Source organism: Poecilia mexicana, unplaced genomic scaffold (assembly GCF_051168715.1).
Source record: "Poecilia mexicana isolate PSO_F unplaced genomic scaffold, ASM5116871v1 scaffold_23, whole genome shotgun sequence".
In the NCBI taxonomy this organism is placed as follows: domain Eukaryota; kingdom Metazoa; phylum Chordata; class Actinopteri; order Cyprinodontiformes; family Poeciliidae; genus Poecilia; species Poecilia mexicana.
This window is the reverse complement of record NW_028263392.1, coordinates 9,238,254-9,255,278: the sequence shown is the minus strand read 5'-3', so window position 1 is coordinate 9,255,278 and position 17,025 is coordinate 9,238,254. Positions and strand designations below refer to the sequence as shown.

Here is a 17,025-nt window from a genome sequence, read left to right as displayed (position 1 = left end):
TATGGAAACTGATGCGTTTTGATGCGTTTGACAAAACGCATCAAAACGCATCAGTTGAACCTCTTGTGGTCAACGAATCACACGTCATAGATTGACGTCATTTACCCGCTGAACCAGAGTCCTTGAATGTAAGCCCTCTGCGATCATTTGGTCACTAATCATTTTCTTTGTCTTTCAGGTAAATGCTTGTAAACACAAAACCCACCCTGTAGATCACATATGTCAGAGTCAAGGCCCGCGGGCCACATCCGGCCCGCGAGAAGGTTTTTTGCGGCCCCTGGGATGATCTTGATTTATTATTAGAACCGGCCCGCAGACCGCAGCAAGCCGGCACCCCGTCTGAAAAAAAATATCTTCCTTATTTGAACTGTAAGTAGTTCTTTAAATGTTCTGTGAGATGATGTACTTACCCATGTATCCATAACAACCGGAACTTTCAATATCCACCAAGTTATTGCCGAAATATACCGTCTATTAAACGAGTGCCCCCCGGATTAATTACATTCTCTGCAGCTGCAGCTGCGAAGTTACCGTATTAACCCGATACTTGCTGGAAAGTGCAACGTCTCCCCTTTCAGAAACCGTTGGAATTTTTCCACTTAGCGCTACGTGTGGCGGAATTACGGTACTGCAAATTTAGATGTGTCGCCGGCGACACATCTAAATGCCTTGACTCTGACATATGTGGATTAATAGATTTTTGCACTTTATTTTATTGTATTTCAATCCAATTATATTTTAAAAATATTTCAGTTGTGTCTGTTGAAAATTAAAGATTACTGACAGAGCCATAAGAAAATATTGCTTTATTTATCTGATCATATTGGAATATATTTGTTAGGTTTTCAGTAGGTTCAATTAGGTTCACTAGACTATATGAGTCATTTAAAAAAATTTCAATGAACATTCGATCAGTCCGGCCCTCGGCTTGTAGCTAAATTTTTTATTTGGCCCTCCGTCCATTTGACTTTGACACCCCTGCTGTAGATCCTATAGGGTGCATAATAGATCCACCCTGTAGACCTATGTGATCATCGCAGTATTTTGTTAGACGGTCTTAATCTAGGTCCTCGGTGATAGTTTGGTCCCTTTTATTTTCTATTTCGTGTCAATATTTGAAAAAGAAAAAAAAATTCAAATATTCTACCAACTTATGTAATGTGTAACTACATTATATTTGCATGCTTAAATAATGTAAACATTTATTTGAGATAATTACTCTTTAAGACGAAAACATGAAACGGCCTACATTCAAATACTGTATGTAATTAATTATGCACAATTAGACATGTCACAATAACAAAATTGGCTGAATGATAAATTGTTCCAGTAGTTAATGTGATAAACGATAATATTGTAGTTCATGTGATACCATTTTTAAGCACTATAATGGTAATGGCAGAATAATAATAAACCAAGAAAACATTCTCAAAGATTAGTAAACTTTCAATTGTAATGAACAGTTCACACTGGAACTGGAAAACATTTTAAATATCGAAAACAAATCATAAAAACAACAAATAAATAAATAAATTTTGACGTCTTGGTAAACACAAGTGTCCATCAAAAAAGGGCTGGAGAACAAAGCACCAAATTAAACATTTTATAATCCAAATTTGGAAGAAAGAGGGAAAAATAAAAAACAGATAAACGATAAATCATGTCAATGGAAATTATTCAGTTTGCTTAAATTGATCATGTGATTAATTGATTGAATAATTATTGTGACAGGCCTACTACAGTATTTGAATTTACCTCATTAGTACGTACGTTCGTACATACGAACACCTGACTGGCTCCGCTGGTCATTGGTCACGTGACCCTCCTGTGGCGAACTCCAACTCCGAATGCCACGTCACACATTGACGTCAATGACCCGCTGAACCAGAGTCTTTGAATGTAGGCCTTCTTCGATCATTTGGTCACTGTCATTTTCTTTGGAAAATGGTAAATGCCCTAATCATTTTCTTTGGAAAATGTTAGGTGCCCGGGTCTTTATTTAAAGGCCCGTTTGTTATATGATAATACGGGGTCTGCGTCATGTGACTAAGGTCACATGACATACGGGGTGGGGAAATGCACAAGAAGATGCGTTTGACAACAGGACAAAGATTTGAAATTATACTGATGGCTGAATCGGGAAGCAGTCTCATGGTTGCAAGAAACTTTAACAGAAAACATGGAACGAACAAAACTTATCTGCAAGTTTCAGAAAACTAGAAATGTTGCAGATCAACCACCAACTGTTCACGTATTAATCTGTGTATTCAAACAATGGCGTCATACAGATCACAATATTAAACACGGTGTCCAACAAAAAAAAAATGCTTATTTTTGCTATGGAAACTGATGCGTTTTGATGCGTTTGACAAAACGCATCAAAACGCATCAGTTGAACCTCTTGTGGTCAACGAATCACACGTCATAGATTGACGTCATTTACCCGCTGAACCAGAGTCCTTGAATGTAAGCCCTCTGCGATCATTTGGTCACTAATCATTTTCTTTGTCTTTCAGGTAAATGCTTGTAAACACAAAACCCACCCTGTAGATCCAAACTGTAGATCTATAATGTAGATATAAACAAGTACTTATATCTACATCACGGTATTTTGTTAGACACTCTTAATCTAGGTCCTCTGTGATAGTTTGGTCACTTACTCTTTTCTATTTTGTGTCAATATTTGAAAAAACAAAATCCCAAATATTATAATGTATAATTACATTATATAAGCTGCATACTTAAATAATGTAAAATTTTATTTGAGATAATTACTGTTTAAGACGAAAAAATGAAAGGGCCTGCTTTCAAATACTGTATGTAATTCATTTCGTACATATAGACCTTGATCTTGCGATTAATTGATTGAATGATTATTGTGACAGACCTAGTACAGCATTTGAATTTACGTAATTAGTACGTACATTCAAACATACTAACACCTGATTTGCTCAGCTGGTCATTGGTCACATGACATCCTGTGGCGAACTCCAACTCCGAATCCCACGTCACAGATTGACGTCAATGAGCCGCTGAACCAGAGTCCTTGAATGTAGGCCCTCTTCGATCATTTGGTCACTAATCAATTTCTTTTGCAGGTATCGTTAGGAAACAATACCCATGAAATATAAATTATCTTTCTTTAGAGAAACAGAGTTTAAATATATAATCTCTCTCTTTCTCTCTCTAGCTATAAAGGTAGAGAGAGAGAGTTTATATATGTTAAACCTATAAGGAACCACACAGATATTGGATCTGTTGTCAGATCCAATATCTGGCAACTCGCCACTGTTCCAACTCGCCATTGTCGCTCAGGTACCAACTCCTCTTAAACCTTGTGCTGATTTCCCTTAATGAGCCACAGCTGTTGAGTCTACACCTGTAGGTCACACCCTGGAGGAGAACAGATTATGGCAAGCTGTTTTAACATAAATTCGGTTTCGTCTGACTATCCGTAATTACATTCCAGATATCTAAAAATGCATTTTGACTATACAAAACTACATTTTGACTATCCGGAATGGTAATTTAAGATATCTGTCTTTACATTTTGACTAGTAAGAATAATAATTCAAGATATCTTAAATGACATTTTGACTAGTCAAAATTCCTTTCAAGATATCTCAAATGACGTCACTGGATCTGTCATTTGACGGGACACATATCCGTAATTACGATTTAAGATATCTTCAACACAATTATGACTAGTCAAAATTACAATTTTAGATATCTGAATTAAGAATGACGTGGAAGCCCCTTTGTGGTGTCCAAACAGTTGCCTGCAGAATTTTACGTTTCCTGCACAAAATTGTCAGTAAATGCCACAAATTAGAAAGAGTTCGACAATGTTGGAAATGCGGACATAGTAAAACTTAATAAACTATAAGACTGCTTCTGATATCTGCAAAGAATTTCCTGTTTATTCATTTCCGACGAACCCAATGCACTTAAAAACAGCTTTCAAAAGCTAAAATTGCTATTGTCAAACCATTTTCAACATGAAAGTGGCCCATTTTCGAACATCTTTTTTCGTTTTCTCTACTTTTCATTGTTTTATTAAACTTTCAAATTGCTACGTAAGTCAGGGACCTTTTGACTAGACAGAATACTAATTCAAGATATCAATAATGTCATTCTGACTAGTCGGAATGTCAATTTAAGAAATCTTAAATTGAAAAGCTGTGTAATTCAAGATATCTATATTCAATTCTATCTTAAAAGGAATTTTGACTAGTCAAAATTACAATTCAAGATATCTTTAATTTAATTTTGTCTAGTCATTATTTGAATTTAAGATATCTATCATTTAGTTTTCACTAGTCAAAATTACATTTCTCCTATCCAAAAATACATTTAAGATATCTTGAATTATGGAGTAATTCGAGATATCTTTAATTAGAATTATGACTAGTCAAAACTAAAATTGAGATATCTTAAATTTACTTTATGACTAGTCATAATTTAATTGTAGATATCTTACATGTGCATTTCAGATAGTCAGTAATTAATTTGAGATATCTTGAAGTGAAGTCTCCATACAAGTCAATGGTAAATCTGACGTCATTTCGACTACTCAGAATGTAATTAGAGATATCTCAAATAGTTATTTTGTCTAGTCAAAATATAATTTGAGATATCTTAAATCGCTAAAACGTCTAGTCATAAAACAATTTGAGATATCTTTAATGTAAGGGCGGTAAAACCGAATTTATGTTAAAATGGCTTGCCATAAACGGAACAAAACAACCTTCAGACCTCAGTGTACATGACGTTTCGAAAAAGAAACTCAAAAGTGCAGTTCATTAGATAGTTATCATTTCCGGCAAAGGCGAGGAGAAGATCGTTCAGATATTCTAGACAAAAAAGACTGCGTGCCTAGAACGAGACTGAAATCAGACAGAGACGACGACGCAGGTAAAATTCACCCTTCTTTGAATATTTATTTGGATTTAGTAAGACTTCTGGTGATGCTGCTAGGATTTCAGACCTACTCTGACCTTAAGCTGAATATGGAAATCTTAATAAAATAAAACAACATGTTATACACTCTAACTACTGCAGAAAACATATACTTGTGCTGTACTGTGCTAGACAGTTAATGCATGCATTTTAAATTAGTAAAAAAATATTAATGAAGCAACTGTTTATATTTATGGAAATTATTGTCAGGACCTTGGCATACAAATTGGCAAAGTAGGTGCATGTTTTAACATCTTTACAACAAACCAGTTCACAGCAAATTAGTCATCATTCAGTTGTCAACAGACTTCCTGCAGCTCTTCATAAGTAGGAACTGTTAATTACACAGGATCTAGAAATGTTCCCTCTTTAGAGTAAGAATGTGAACATACACTAGATGAAGTACATCGCTGCTTGTGCTACCTGCTTGATATACTGAAAGGTCCACATCCAAGGTTTTTGTCCATTTATGGACAGTCTGGGAAGATCCGATTTCTTGTAAAATTGCCATCCTTAAAATAGTCAGATAACCAGGACGTTTTGGTTGCATTTGTGTCTTCATTGCCACTCCCCACAAACTGAATTCAAAGTATGTTCAAACTGGTTCTTTCATGTTCTTATCATTGGCTCCACCTCTTACTGTCAACAACAAGGTCCATCTGTCACCAAGAAACTTTAATAAATGTTTCTTGTTGCTATTTAGCTCCAATACCAAATACCCAAGTGATTTAAAAAAAAAATAGCTGATTAAGAATTGATTTGTATGTTTGGCAGTTTTAATGATCAACACTTATTTCTTGTTCTTTTGCTCTGCCTCTGGCAAAAAAACAAAACAAAATACCGTAATGTTTTTTTTTTTTGTTTGTTTGTTTTTTGCTTTTGAGATATTTTTCCCCCAGTGACCTCAAGTTGTAGTATAATCTTTCATTTTAATGACATAAACATGCATTAATTCACAGGTGGCTATTTTTTTTATTATCTTGTTAGAATTAAATTCACTCCTCTGGTTTAAATTTTGAATGTCAAACTCAATTGATCAATTATCCTTTTCAGACATGGCCTCAGCTTGCAGCATCCTGTATGAAGAACAGGTCCTGTGTTCAATCTGCCTCAGTGAGTTCAAAGAGCCCGTCTCCACTCCATGTGGACACAACTTCTGCAAGGGCTGCATCACCCAGTACTGGAACAGTCAGGACAGTAGACCTGCACAGTGTCCCCTCTGCAAAAAGAAGTTGGGCAATAAACCAAAGCTGCAGGTTAATTCAGAGTTCAGAGACGTGGTGGAGCATTTCAACCACACGAGAGTAAAGAGTGGTCCCAAGATTGTTGCCCAACCAGGAGAGGTTCCATGTGACGTCTGCACCGAACCCAAGCTCAAAGCCCTCAAGACGTGCCTGGTGTGTTTGGCCTCGTATTGCAAGCCACATCTGGAGTCCCACCAGAACCTGAAGAAGCACAAGCTGATCGATCCTGTGTCCAACCTGGAGGACAGGGTGTGCAAGAAGCACGACAAGATGCTGGAGCTCTTCTGCCGCACAGACCAGAAGTGTGTTTGCATAATGTGTTTAAATGACGACCACACGGGGCATGAGGCTGTCCCACTGGAGTGCGGCTTCAAAGACAGGAGAGGCATGTATGAGAATGTGACCTTAGAGATGAAAAAGACAGAGAACTCCAAATCACAGAGTGTTAAAAAACTCAAAGATTCAGTTCAGAAGAGTAGGAAAATATCCGTCAACGACATTGGACAGATTGCAGAAGTTTTGGCAGCCCTGGTGCTTTCTTTACAAAAAAAGCAGGATGAACTGGTTAGAGCAATCAAACAGAAGCAGATAGAATCAGAGAAACAAACTGAAGGTCGGATCACTCTGCTGGAGCAACACCTTTCTGATTTGAGAAAAAGGAGGTCTGAAATTGAGCAACTGATAAAGTCAGAAGACTATCTTTACCTGCTGCAGAACTGTCCACCCAATTTTACATCTGTGAATGACACTCTGTTAGACCCACTTACTGAACAGCACACCTATGCAGGGTTGGTGAAACAGTCAGTAGGTCAAATAAAAAAGAGCATCAATAGGGAGATAGACATGCTGATTCAGAAGATCAGTTTGTCTGATTGCTGTGGAGCTGAAAACATGAGACCTTCTACCCCAAATGTGTGGCGTCCGCTGAAGGACAAGCTGATGATGATCCAGCAATGCAATGCAGTCGATGTGACTCTGAACTCCTATAGCGCCCACCCATACATCATTGTATCCGCAGATGGGAAGACACTGAGCTATAGACCAAGAGAGCACTTCTTTACTCCTTTGGGCGGGCGATTCAGACATTACTATGCTGTTCTGGGAAATGAAGGTTTTTCTTCAGGTCGGTTCTACTACGAAGTTGAGGTCAACCTGAACAGATCCTGGACCTTGGGAGTGGTCAAAGAGTCCATTAACAGGGATGAGTTGTTCCCATTCACACCTGAGCATGGAGTTTGGGTATTTTTGGGCCCGCTGTGTCCACCAAACATCAGGAGAATTGGTGTATTTGTTGATTACGAGAGGGGAGAAGTCTCCTTCTACAACACAGAGACCAGGGATCTGTTGCATTCCATCACAGGATGTTGCTTCACTGAGACAAAAACAGGACTGCAAGCTTTTCTTTACTCTGTTGTTGGACTCTCCACTGTTCACAGACCAAAGCTCCACCCTTTCTTTTTACTAAGTGGATTTTTGTCTGATAGTCTTACTATCACTCCTGTGGAATGTACATCCCAAGATGCTTGAGATGAGTTTTTCTTTTACTCAAATGAATATTTTTGATAGTTCCTACTATCCCTTATATACAATAGCGAGCAATAATGGAACATTTCTCTGTAACATGTCTTCCTTACAAGTTCTCAACATCCATCAGATCTCCAAAAATACATATTAAAATAAAACACAGTCTTCCTTTAAATATCTGGGAGGCTGAGAATATTTTACAACCAAATTATCAAAAATTGTGGAACTTATGTGCGAAACTCTGACTTTGTTTCAACAATTTAATGAATTTTAATTAGTCTAATTATTTGTAAACACATGTATACAGCGTCTTATCTGTGTTTGAAGAATTTAAAAAAAAATTTGTTTCAAGCCAGTTTTTAAATGCATTCATCTATATGAAACGATACATGTGTTGCAAATACATAATGCATAAATTATAGATTTCAAATAATACTATATTATAGTACCTATAAATACATACAGGGATTTTAACATATACGTTTATGTTAAAAAAAAAATTGTGAGGGGGCACTAATTTACTGTGTGTAATTAGAACTGTGCAGTTGCCTGCAACTGATTCTGTTTCATGTGACTAACATTTAATGGTCACATGACATGTGATATAGATATATGATTTAGAAACGTAGTAATAGATATTTAAATCTACATCACAGTATTTTTTTAGACAGTCTTTGAATGTAGGTCCTCTGTGATCATTTGGTCACTTTCTCTTTTCTTTATCATGTCAATATTTGTAAATACACAACCCAAATATTCTACCAGCTTACATAAAGTGTACTTACATGATATAAGCTGCATATTTCAATAAAATATAAGTTGTTTATGACTTTTTTCTTTGAGATGCTTCGCTTTGAAAAATAATTACAGTTTAAGACGAAAAAGGAAAAGGGTCTACATTCAAATACTGTACATAATGAGAACTGTGCGGTTGCCTGCACCTGATTGGCTCAGCTGGTCATTGGAGACCACGTGACCCTCCTGTGTCGAACTCAAAGCCCGAATCCCACGTCACAGATTGACGTCAATGTCCAAGGTCTTTGAATGTAGGCCCTCTGCGATCATTTGGTCACTAATCATTTTCTTTTGCAGGTAACGTTAGGAAACAATACCCATCAAATATAAATGATACTTTCTCTCTTTATCCTTTCTCTCTAAAAGTAGAGAGAGGTTGAAGACATAGATATAGATATCTATGTAAATTTACATAGATATCTAGATATATCCATATAACACAACAAAATACCACAGGATATTTATGATATCTTACAGAAAATATATTTAAGAAGTCAAGGAATGTATATTCTGGGTAAAAAATGATAAATAAATAAAAAGTACAATATCAATTAGCCAAAGTACATTTATGCTTAATCTCTTCAGTTTTTAGTTTTACTCATTAAAATGATCCAAAATGTATTTAAATATCTTGATTCACTCTGAATCGCACTGGATTTGGATGTATCCCAAATCCAGTGGAAGGAATCAACAATAATCAGAATTTTCAAACAGACTTTTTTTAAATGCTTCGCTTTGAAAATAATTAAACTTTAAGACGAAAAAAAATTAATAAAATACCCTATATTCAAATATAGTGCAATAAGGGCTATGCGGTAGCCTGCAACTAATCAGCTGGTCATTGGTCACGTGACCCTCCTGCGACGAACTCAAACCCCGAATCCCACGTCACAGATTGACGTCAATGTCCGCCTGGACCAGAGCCTTTGAATGTAAGCCCTCTGCGATCATTTGGTCACTAATCATTTTCTTTTGCAGGTAACGTTAGGAAACAATACCCATCAAATATAAATGATCCTTTCTCTCTTAAGAGAAAGATCATTTTTATATTATATATTTATATAGAACTATATAAATATATACTGAATTTTTTTTTTGTTTTAAACATTTTTTAAGTACATTTATATTTCTGGAACAATAAACAATTACTGTTCCAGAAATTTCTGGAACAATAGTTGTTCCAGAAATTCCTCAATAGGACCCTATCGGTAAGGCATCTGATTTTTTTAATTTTTTTTTCATGTTAGAAAATTAGAAATTCTGTCCATTCATCCACTGTCTATTCCCAGTTGTCCTTGAGGTGTCATAAATGCTCATAAGGTGATTCAGTTTATATTCCACCTATTGAGATAAATGATTTCATTCATTAACTTTTGCCAATTGACAGCGTAAGTTAACCTGCGTTTACCTGTCCATAAAATACCCCACTACTTTTTGCTTTTTTTATGGTGCAACATATATATTTAACAATTTGAAAATACCTTTACAGATTTAAATGTAAAACTGTTTGTGATATGAAGACGCTTCTTCTTTGTCCACGGTTCCTGTTGAGAGAGAGAGAGAAAAAAAGGAATCAGACTGCCCAACAAATGAAAAGCAGCTGTCTGTGTCGTTTTTTTCCCTGGAGAGGAAGAGGCGGGCAGAATCTGACTGTGCAACAGTTGCAGAGAAATGAAACCTACATGTCTGAAGGGAAACGTTTCTTATTCAAAGGACGAGCAGCTCAGCAGGTATTAAACCCATTTTGTTTAGCTCTAATTTTAGAAAAAGTAAAAATAAACATAGTTTGAAGTTTACTAAAGATCCGCACGGGTTGAAAAGATAGGGAATATTGGACTATTATGGTAGATCCAGAGAACTGTAAACACTTTTATTTCTCAAACTGAGAAACTATAAACAAAACTGTCTGACTTTGCACATACAGGTTAGGAGATGAGTCTTTAAAGTAATCATGAGGACAAACTGTATTCGTTTTATGGTTAATTTTCCTGCAAATTGAACAAAACGGTGTGTATTTCTGCGTTTCGAAAAAAGAGCTGGGAGTCAGTCACACGTTATTCTATCTCAGAAGGTTATGTAAGGACACAAAGTCCCTAAGTTAGCCGATATAAAGTGTTTTGACAACATAATGAATGCCAGATCGAACACATGATATAAACATAGCAAAATTTATACACTATTGCAGAAGGCAATAAAGTAATCTTAGTAACATGGAGCTAAGATATAATTGTAAAGTATACACTCTATTGCTTAGCACTTACTGTGAAGCAGTAAATTGTAGATTTAAAGTGAAATTACTTAAATCAACTACAGTAATAAGGGTTAATTAGGTTAATAAAGTTATCACTTAGTCTTACAATCCTGTGAAAATATGTTTATCGCCTTCCAGCTTTCTAACTTTGTTGTCACTCTTACATATTTTAAATCACTAATGTTTTAATATGAGATATAAATAACCCAAGTTGTTTGAGCCACAACAGCTGCATCACTTTTCTTTTGTTTTGCTTTGTTTTGTTGTTTTTTTTACTGTGGAGAAATTTTTATTTCAATTGAGTGATAGAACGTTTCTGAACTACAGAATCAAGATTAAAATCTAGATAGACTTTGACTAGGCCACTCCAAAACCTTTTACCTGTGAATAAACTCAACTTTTGAAAATGTGCTAAATTCATGCCTTAGTGACACAAGTGAATACTTTTTCACATAGGACTGAATTGGTATGGATCACTGTTTCCCCCCTAAAAATACAAAATTATTATCTAAAACATGCATTTTGTTTTTACACAAGTTTATCTTTTTCACACATTAAATTTTGCTTGATGATCTGAAATAAAATTGAGTAGATTCAATCTTCTGTATTTACTATGGTAGGACAGAGCAAAAGGAGTGTCAGCAGTGCACTCATAAAGCATTAATTTCAACATTTTAAATGCATTTTATCCTTTTCAGACATGGCCTCAGCTTGCAGCATCCTGTATGAAGAACAGGTCCTGTGTTCAATCTGTCTGGGTGAGTTCAAAGAGCCCGTCTCCACTCCGTGTGGACACAACTTCTGTAAGGGCTGCATCACCCAGTACTGGAACAGTCAGGACAATGCGCAGTGTCCACTCTGCAAGAGAAGGTTGGGTAATAAACCAGAGCTCAAGGTCAACACAGAATTCAGAAATGTGGTGGAGCATTTCAACCGCATGAGAGTACAGGGTGGACCTAAGATTGTCGCCCAACCAGGAGAGGTCCCCTGTGACGTCTGCACCAAGCCGAAGCTCAAAGCCCACAAGACGTGCCTGGTGTGTTTGGCCTCGTATTGTGAGCCACATCTGGAGTCCCACCAGAACCTGAAGAAGCACAAGCTGATCGATCCTGTGTCCAACCTGGAGGACAGGGTGTGCAAGAAGCACGACAAGATGCTGGAGCTCTTCTGCCGCACAGACCAGAAGTGTGTTTGCATGATGTGTTTGAACGACGACCACACGGGGCACGAGGCTGTCCCACTGGAGTGCGCCTTCAAAGACAGGAGAGGCATGTATGAGAACGTGACCTTAGAGATGAAAAAGAGGGAGATCTTTTCATTTTCAAGTGTTAAAAATATCAGATGCTTTGTGGAAAAGAGCAGGGAAACTACAGTGGATGAAATCAGAGAAACTGTACAAATTTTAACCGCTTTCGTTGCCTCCGTACAAAAATATCAGGGTGAGCTGGTTGAGGCGATTGAGCAGAAGCAGAAAGACATAGAGAAACAAGCCGAAGATCAGACAACTCTGCTGGAGCAAGGCATTTCTGGTGTGAGAAGACTACGATGTGACATTGAACAACTTATGCAGTCAGAAGACTACCTCTACCTGCTGCAGAACTACCCATTCAATGTAACGTCTGAGAACACTCATCTGATGGACCAACCTACTGACTCCATTTTGCGAATGACACAAGACATTCCTGACATTGGTCAGCATGGCCATATAGAGATGGTGAAAAAGTCAGTTGGTCAGATTGAAGAAACACTCAGAAATGAGATGAAGATGCTGATCCAAAAGGTTAGGTCGCCTGATTCCTGTGATGCTCCTACACAGTCACACGCAGCTGAAAATATGAGTGATAATCTTCTACCCGAGCTGTGGAGTCAGCCTCAGGACGAGCTGATGAAGATCCAGCAATGCAATGCAGTGGACGTGACTCTGGATCCTTACACAGCCAGCAATTGGCTCAAGGTGTCTGGCGATGGGAAGCGACTGACCTTTCGTGGACATCAGCAGATCTTCTCCACTTTCTTTGGCAGGCCATTTAAATACCTGCCTTACGTACTGGCAAAGGAGGGGTTTTCGTCAGGCAGGTTCTACTATGAAGTCCAGGTCAGCAACTGTAAAAGATGGCTCGTAGGAGTGGTCAAAGAGTACATTAACAGAGAGATTAACTCCATTCCTACCCCTGAGGATGGGGCGTGGATATTAAACACACCAAGAAACATGTTTCTGAATCAAATTCAGACCATCGGGGTGTTTGTTGACTACGAGGAGCCTAAAGTCTCTTTCTACGATGTGGAAGCCAGGTCTGAGATATGTACATTTACAAGAGGTTCATTCATGGAGACAACACCTCTGAGATCATTTCTTTCCTCAGTGGCAGGTATTTCATCCATTCACAGACCAAAAATATACCCTGTGTTTGGAATATATGATTATTATTATGGGGATAGTCTTGTTATCACCCCTGTAAGAAAACCTTAAGCTACAGTAAGAGGTAAGGGGAAACATGTCTGACTATGAAGTTCAGAATAGTGTGAATCACTCTCTTAGTTTTGCCAGATGGCCCCAGTAGTCTGAAAATGAGTCACCGTTTGTTGTGCATTTTCCTGCAATGCTCAAATTTGACCACTAAGTGGCACTAACGTTTAATAAATGTTCAACTCCATTATTAGGGTATCAGTTCATCGGTACCCGAACAAATATCTGAAGACAAAGAATAAATAAAGATCACAGGATTTTTATTGAGCCAGACTAATATTACAAATATTTTTCCTCCATACCATAGCCGCAAACTTTAGTGGATTTTATCGGGATTTCAACGCTGGATTAAAACTACGCTAAGTGTGACATGCACTTCTTATTGGGACAGAGCCTCCTCTTTTTGTTCAAATACTAGATACATGTGTTATTTGCAGAATTTTTCTGCACGCTTTCTTTTATTTCAAATAACATTTCTGCTCTTGTTTGCACATTTTTTTTTGCGTTTTATAATTTGTTTTTTAAGCACAAATACACACATTTTGTACATTTTCAATTATCTTATGCTGTTGCACATTTGTTTTAATCTGAGCATTCTGATTTTAATAACTGCACAATTTCCTAATGCTGTAAACTCTTATTTTGATCTATTTTACCCTTGTGTGAATACAAATGCTTCCACTTATCTCTAACTTGCTGCTGAATTTCTTAAATCGTGACAGAAATGAAAGATGCACATCCAGCAAGCAGAAGTTCCCACTTCTGGTTAAATTAGTGGACACGGATTTAGAAAATTGCAGCAGTCCACCTCCACTGATGTGTTTTTCTCAAGGGGAACTTAAGCCAGTGGGTTATTTTTACCACAGCTTTCTGACTGACTGGCGCCCAGGGAACTGGGACACTGTAAACGTTTGACTCTGTGTCTCTCTGACGAAGGTCAACGTCTGGTTTTCTTTAGGATGATGGATAATTGTGCGGATTAGAGACCTAATCCCGAAATAAGCCCAATTTGCTCTTCAAATACACTGAATTGGGCAAATACATGCAACATCTGACGTGTAGCTTTGGAGCATCAGTCTGACATACTTAGTTAAAGTCAGTTGAACACATTTTTGGAGAGAAAATTAAACCAGTTTAATGCATGATTTTGAATCTGACAACAAAAAATAATCCACAAGCTTTTCTCAGTCTGAAGTGATTGCAGGAGACATTTATGAATTTCTGAGTATGTGACAGAGATGAAAACATTCATCTGAGGCTGAAGGTTAATGTTAATGCCACTGGTATTGCTTTCTGGGCATGATGTCACAAATAATATCTATCACCAATGAACCGTGATGCCTGCTTTTGTAAAGGCCATCTCTTCTGGTGCTGATTTGATGCTGTTTGTACCACTAAGAGATGTTTTCACAGCAGAGATTACTAGTTGAGACTATATTCATAGGCGTAGGAAGCGGGGGGGACGGGGGGGACATGTCCCCCCCAATATTGGAGAGAGTCACATTCGTCCCCCCCAATAATTTCACCGCTGTTGCGAAGAATTTTAAAATCTTCCACTCGCGTGCTTTTATTTTGAAGGCGCACAACAGCGCATTCAGCGGAGCGCTTCCTGCCCCTCCCCCCTCTGAACGGCTCAGAGTAAAGGCAGCAGCAGACGAGTCAGAAACTCCGTTTGAATGAGGTAAACTGTCTGTCAGGAATGTTGCCATGAATATCGCTCGTTTATAACATCTTGTTGTCAGTTTACTTTCATATATAGTACTAAATCTTTTAGGTTAAGCCGTTTTAATTCTGGGATAGTCACATGTCCAAAATTTTACTGCTAACTTTGTTTAAAAGTTAGCTAGTCTAGTCACAATGATTTAGAATGAGACTGAAACAGCAGCGAAATTTTTATTATTTAAAGTGAGCAACATCTGATCACTCGACCACTTAACATGTATTTATATATTATATTATATTATATTATTTAGATATTTAGGAGAACAGCAGTGCTAGAATGATGTTGAAGAAAGGTGAAGAAGCTCTGGTGAGGTCTTCATTTAGTTTACTGAAATATGTATTAACTGTTTTTAATTTTTAAATAAGCTAAACTATTTTATTATGAGAGGAGCAGGTCAGGGAAGACATAAGAGAGCCAGGTGGAGTTTCAGTGTAAAGATATAAAAATTTATATTAATTAATTACATTAAAAATTATATTAATTAATTATATTAATTATATTAAAAATTATATTAATTACAGGAGACAATAAAAAAGGAGAGGTTTAAAAATAAATTTGTGAAAATTTTTGCTACACAGTAAATAGAGTTGAGATGTATAATAATGTATACATCTGAAAATTAAGTTGTTTAAATTCTCATTCTGTATGATAAAAACATACTTTTTATATTTAGTTCACATTCTGACACTGTACATTACCAAAGTGTCTGTTGTAAATCCATGAATCCATGCAGGAACATCAGGCTGCAGAGAGTCAGAGGGAGGCAGAGACAGAAACACATATCTGTAGATATTTTAGTTAAATGTTTGCGGCTGAAAATGACAGGGAAAAAAAACATTTAGTCTTTTTGCTTCAGTGTTTTTCATGGATCTTTGGTAAGTTACTGAATGCAGTGCTGGAAAGTGAGACTGAGTTAACAGTGAGGAGCTAAGGTGTCTGTTAGACTTGAAAAGTATAATTTTTATTTATTTTGTAGATCAAACTGTTGCACTGATGTAGAGAGTTGTTAAAGAAGAACAAAACTTGTTTAGATTTTATTTTTGTTGGTCAAATTGCTGTATTGAGTTTAAAACTGCCGAGTCCTATTTTATGAGCTGTTTTCTACTTTGGTTTTAGAAAGAGGTAGAACCAGTTCAATTACCAGTCAATTTATATCAATGCATTTTGACCAATAATCAAATGTCTTTTGACCAATAAAATATATCAGAATCTGGTAGCCTGTCTGTGCTACCAGAGTATTTAGCTTGCTAGTTGTGAGGCAAATGCTAAAGTGAGTGTTCATCCTGGAATGACGGTCATTATACTGCATAACTTTAATCTGATTATTGGATTGTAAATAGTGACATGTTAGAATACTTGTTACTGAAACAAGGGTCAGATTAGAGTAACGCGTTACTGATGTGTTGATGGCATCAGGCACGTGCAGAGGGAGGGGCTGGGGGGGGCTTGAGCACCTGCCCCTTTTGCTCCTTGCCCCCAAGTGCCCTTTTGGTCAAACTTTTTTTTTATTTTTTGGTCTTATTTTCTAAGCCCTCTTCTGACACATAACGTACTAAAATTATTTGTTGTTTACATTTTTAATAGTGTAATTCTGTAAAGACAAAATATGTCTGGTGGTTTAGCTCTGATTTACATGTCCTGCTAAATTGCGGGTTTGAATATGGCAATACTTTCTTATAACAAAATAGACCTGCAGAAAGAAATTACTAATAAAATATCTTACATATGCATAGCTGTATGCTCTATCTAGAGATTTTCCTTAGCTTTGATTGTATATCTCACAATTTTGTAAATTATCATTGTTTTTTAAACTCTGAAAGCTGAGAGGCTGTTAATATTCTGTCCTAGAATGCGGTGAGATGTGCCCTTTTTTTTTGAGCACCTGCCCCTTTAGTGGTCCCTGCACGGCCCTGGATGGCATAATTGTTTGACAATTCTGCTCAAGCTATTTACTGATCTGTCAGGTTTCCGATATGCGTCCCCCCCAATGACAGACTCGTTCCTACGCCCTTGACTATATTAATTTAGCAGTTAACAATGAGATCTTTATTTTTATTTGACT

General features: G+C 37.0%; 2 protein-coding genes across 2 annotated transcripts; both read left to right on the top strand.

The window, feature by feature from the left end:
- The first annotated feature begins 4,807 nt into the window (after positions 1-4,807).
- LOC106922449 (E3 ubiquitin-protein ligase TRIM17-like) lies at positions 4,808-8,556 on the top strand. Its single transcript, XM_014994880.2, has 2 exons — positions 4,808-4,914; positions 6,013-8,556. The coding sequence occupies exon 2, from the start codon at positions 6,015-6,017 to the stop codon at positions 7,728-7,730; it is 1,716 nt and encodes a 571-aa protein (XP_014850366.2). The 5' UTR covers positions 4,808-4,914; positions 6,013-6,014; the 3' UTR covers positions 7,731-8,556.
- Positions 8,557-11,473: 2,917 nt separating this feature from the next.
- Positions 11,474-13,926, top strand: LOC106921980 (E3 ubiquitin-protein ligase TRIM39-like). The gene has a single exon (XM_014994033.2). The coding sequence runs from the start codon at positions 11,474-11,476 to the stop codon at positions 13,241-13,243; it is 1,770 nt and encodes a 589-aa protein (XP_014849519.2). The 3' UTR covers positions 13,244-13,926.
- Positions 13,927-17,025: the final 3,099 nt, after the last annotated feature.

Bases quoted from the DNA above. Each gene is read 5' to 3' on its own strand.
- LOC106921980 (XM_014994033.2), top strand. From the start codon at position 11,474: ATGGCCTCAGCTTGCAGCATCCTGTATGAAGAACAGGTCCTGTGTTCA.
- LOC106922449 (XM_014994880.2), top strand. From the start codon at position 6,015: ATGGCCTCAGCTTGCAGCATCCTGTATGAAGAACAGGTCCTGTGTTCA.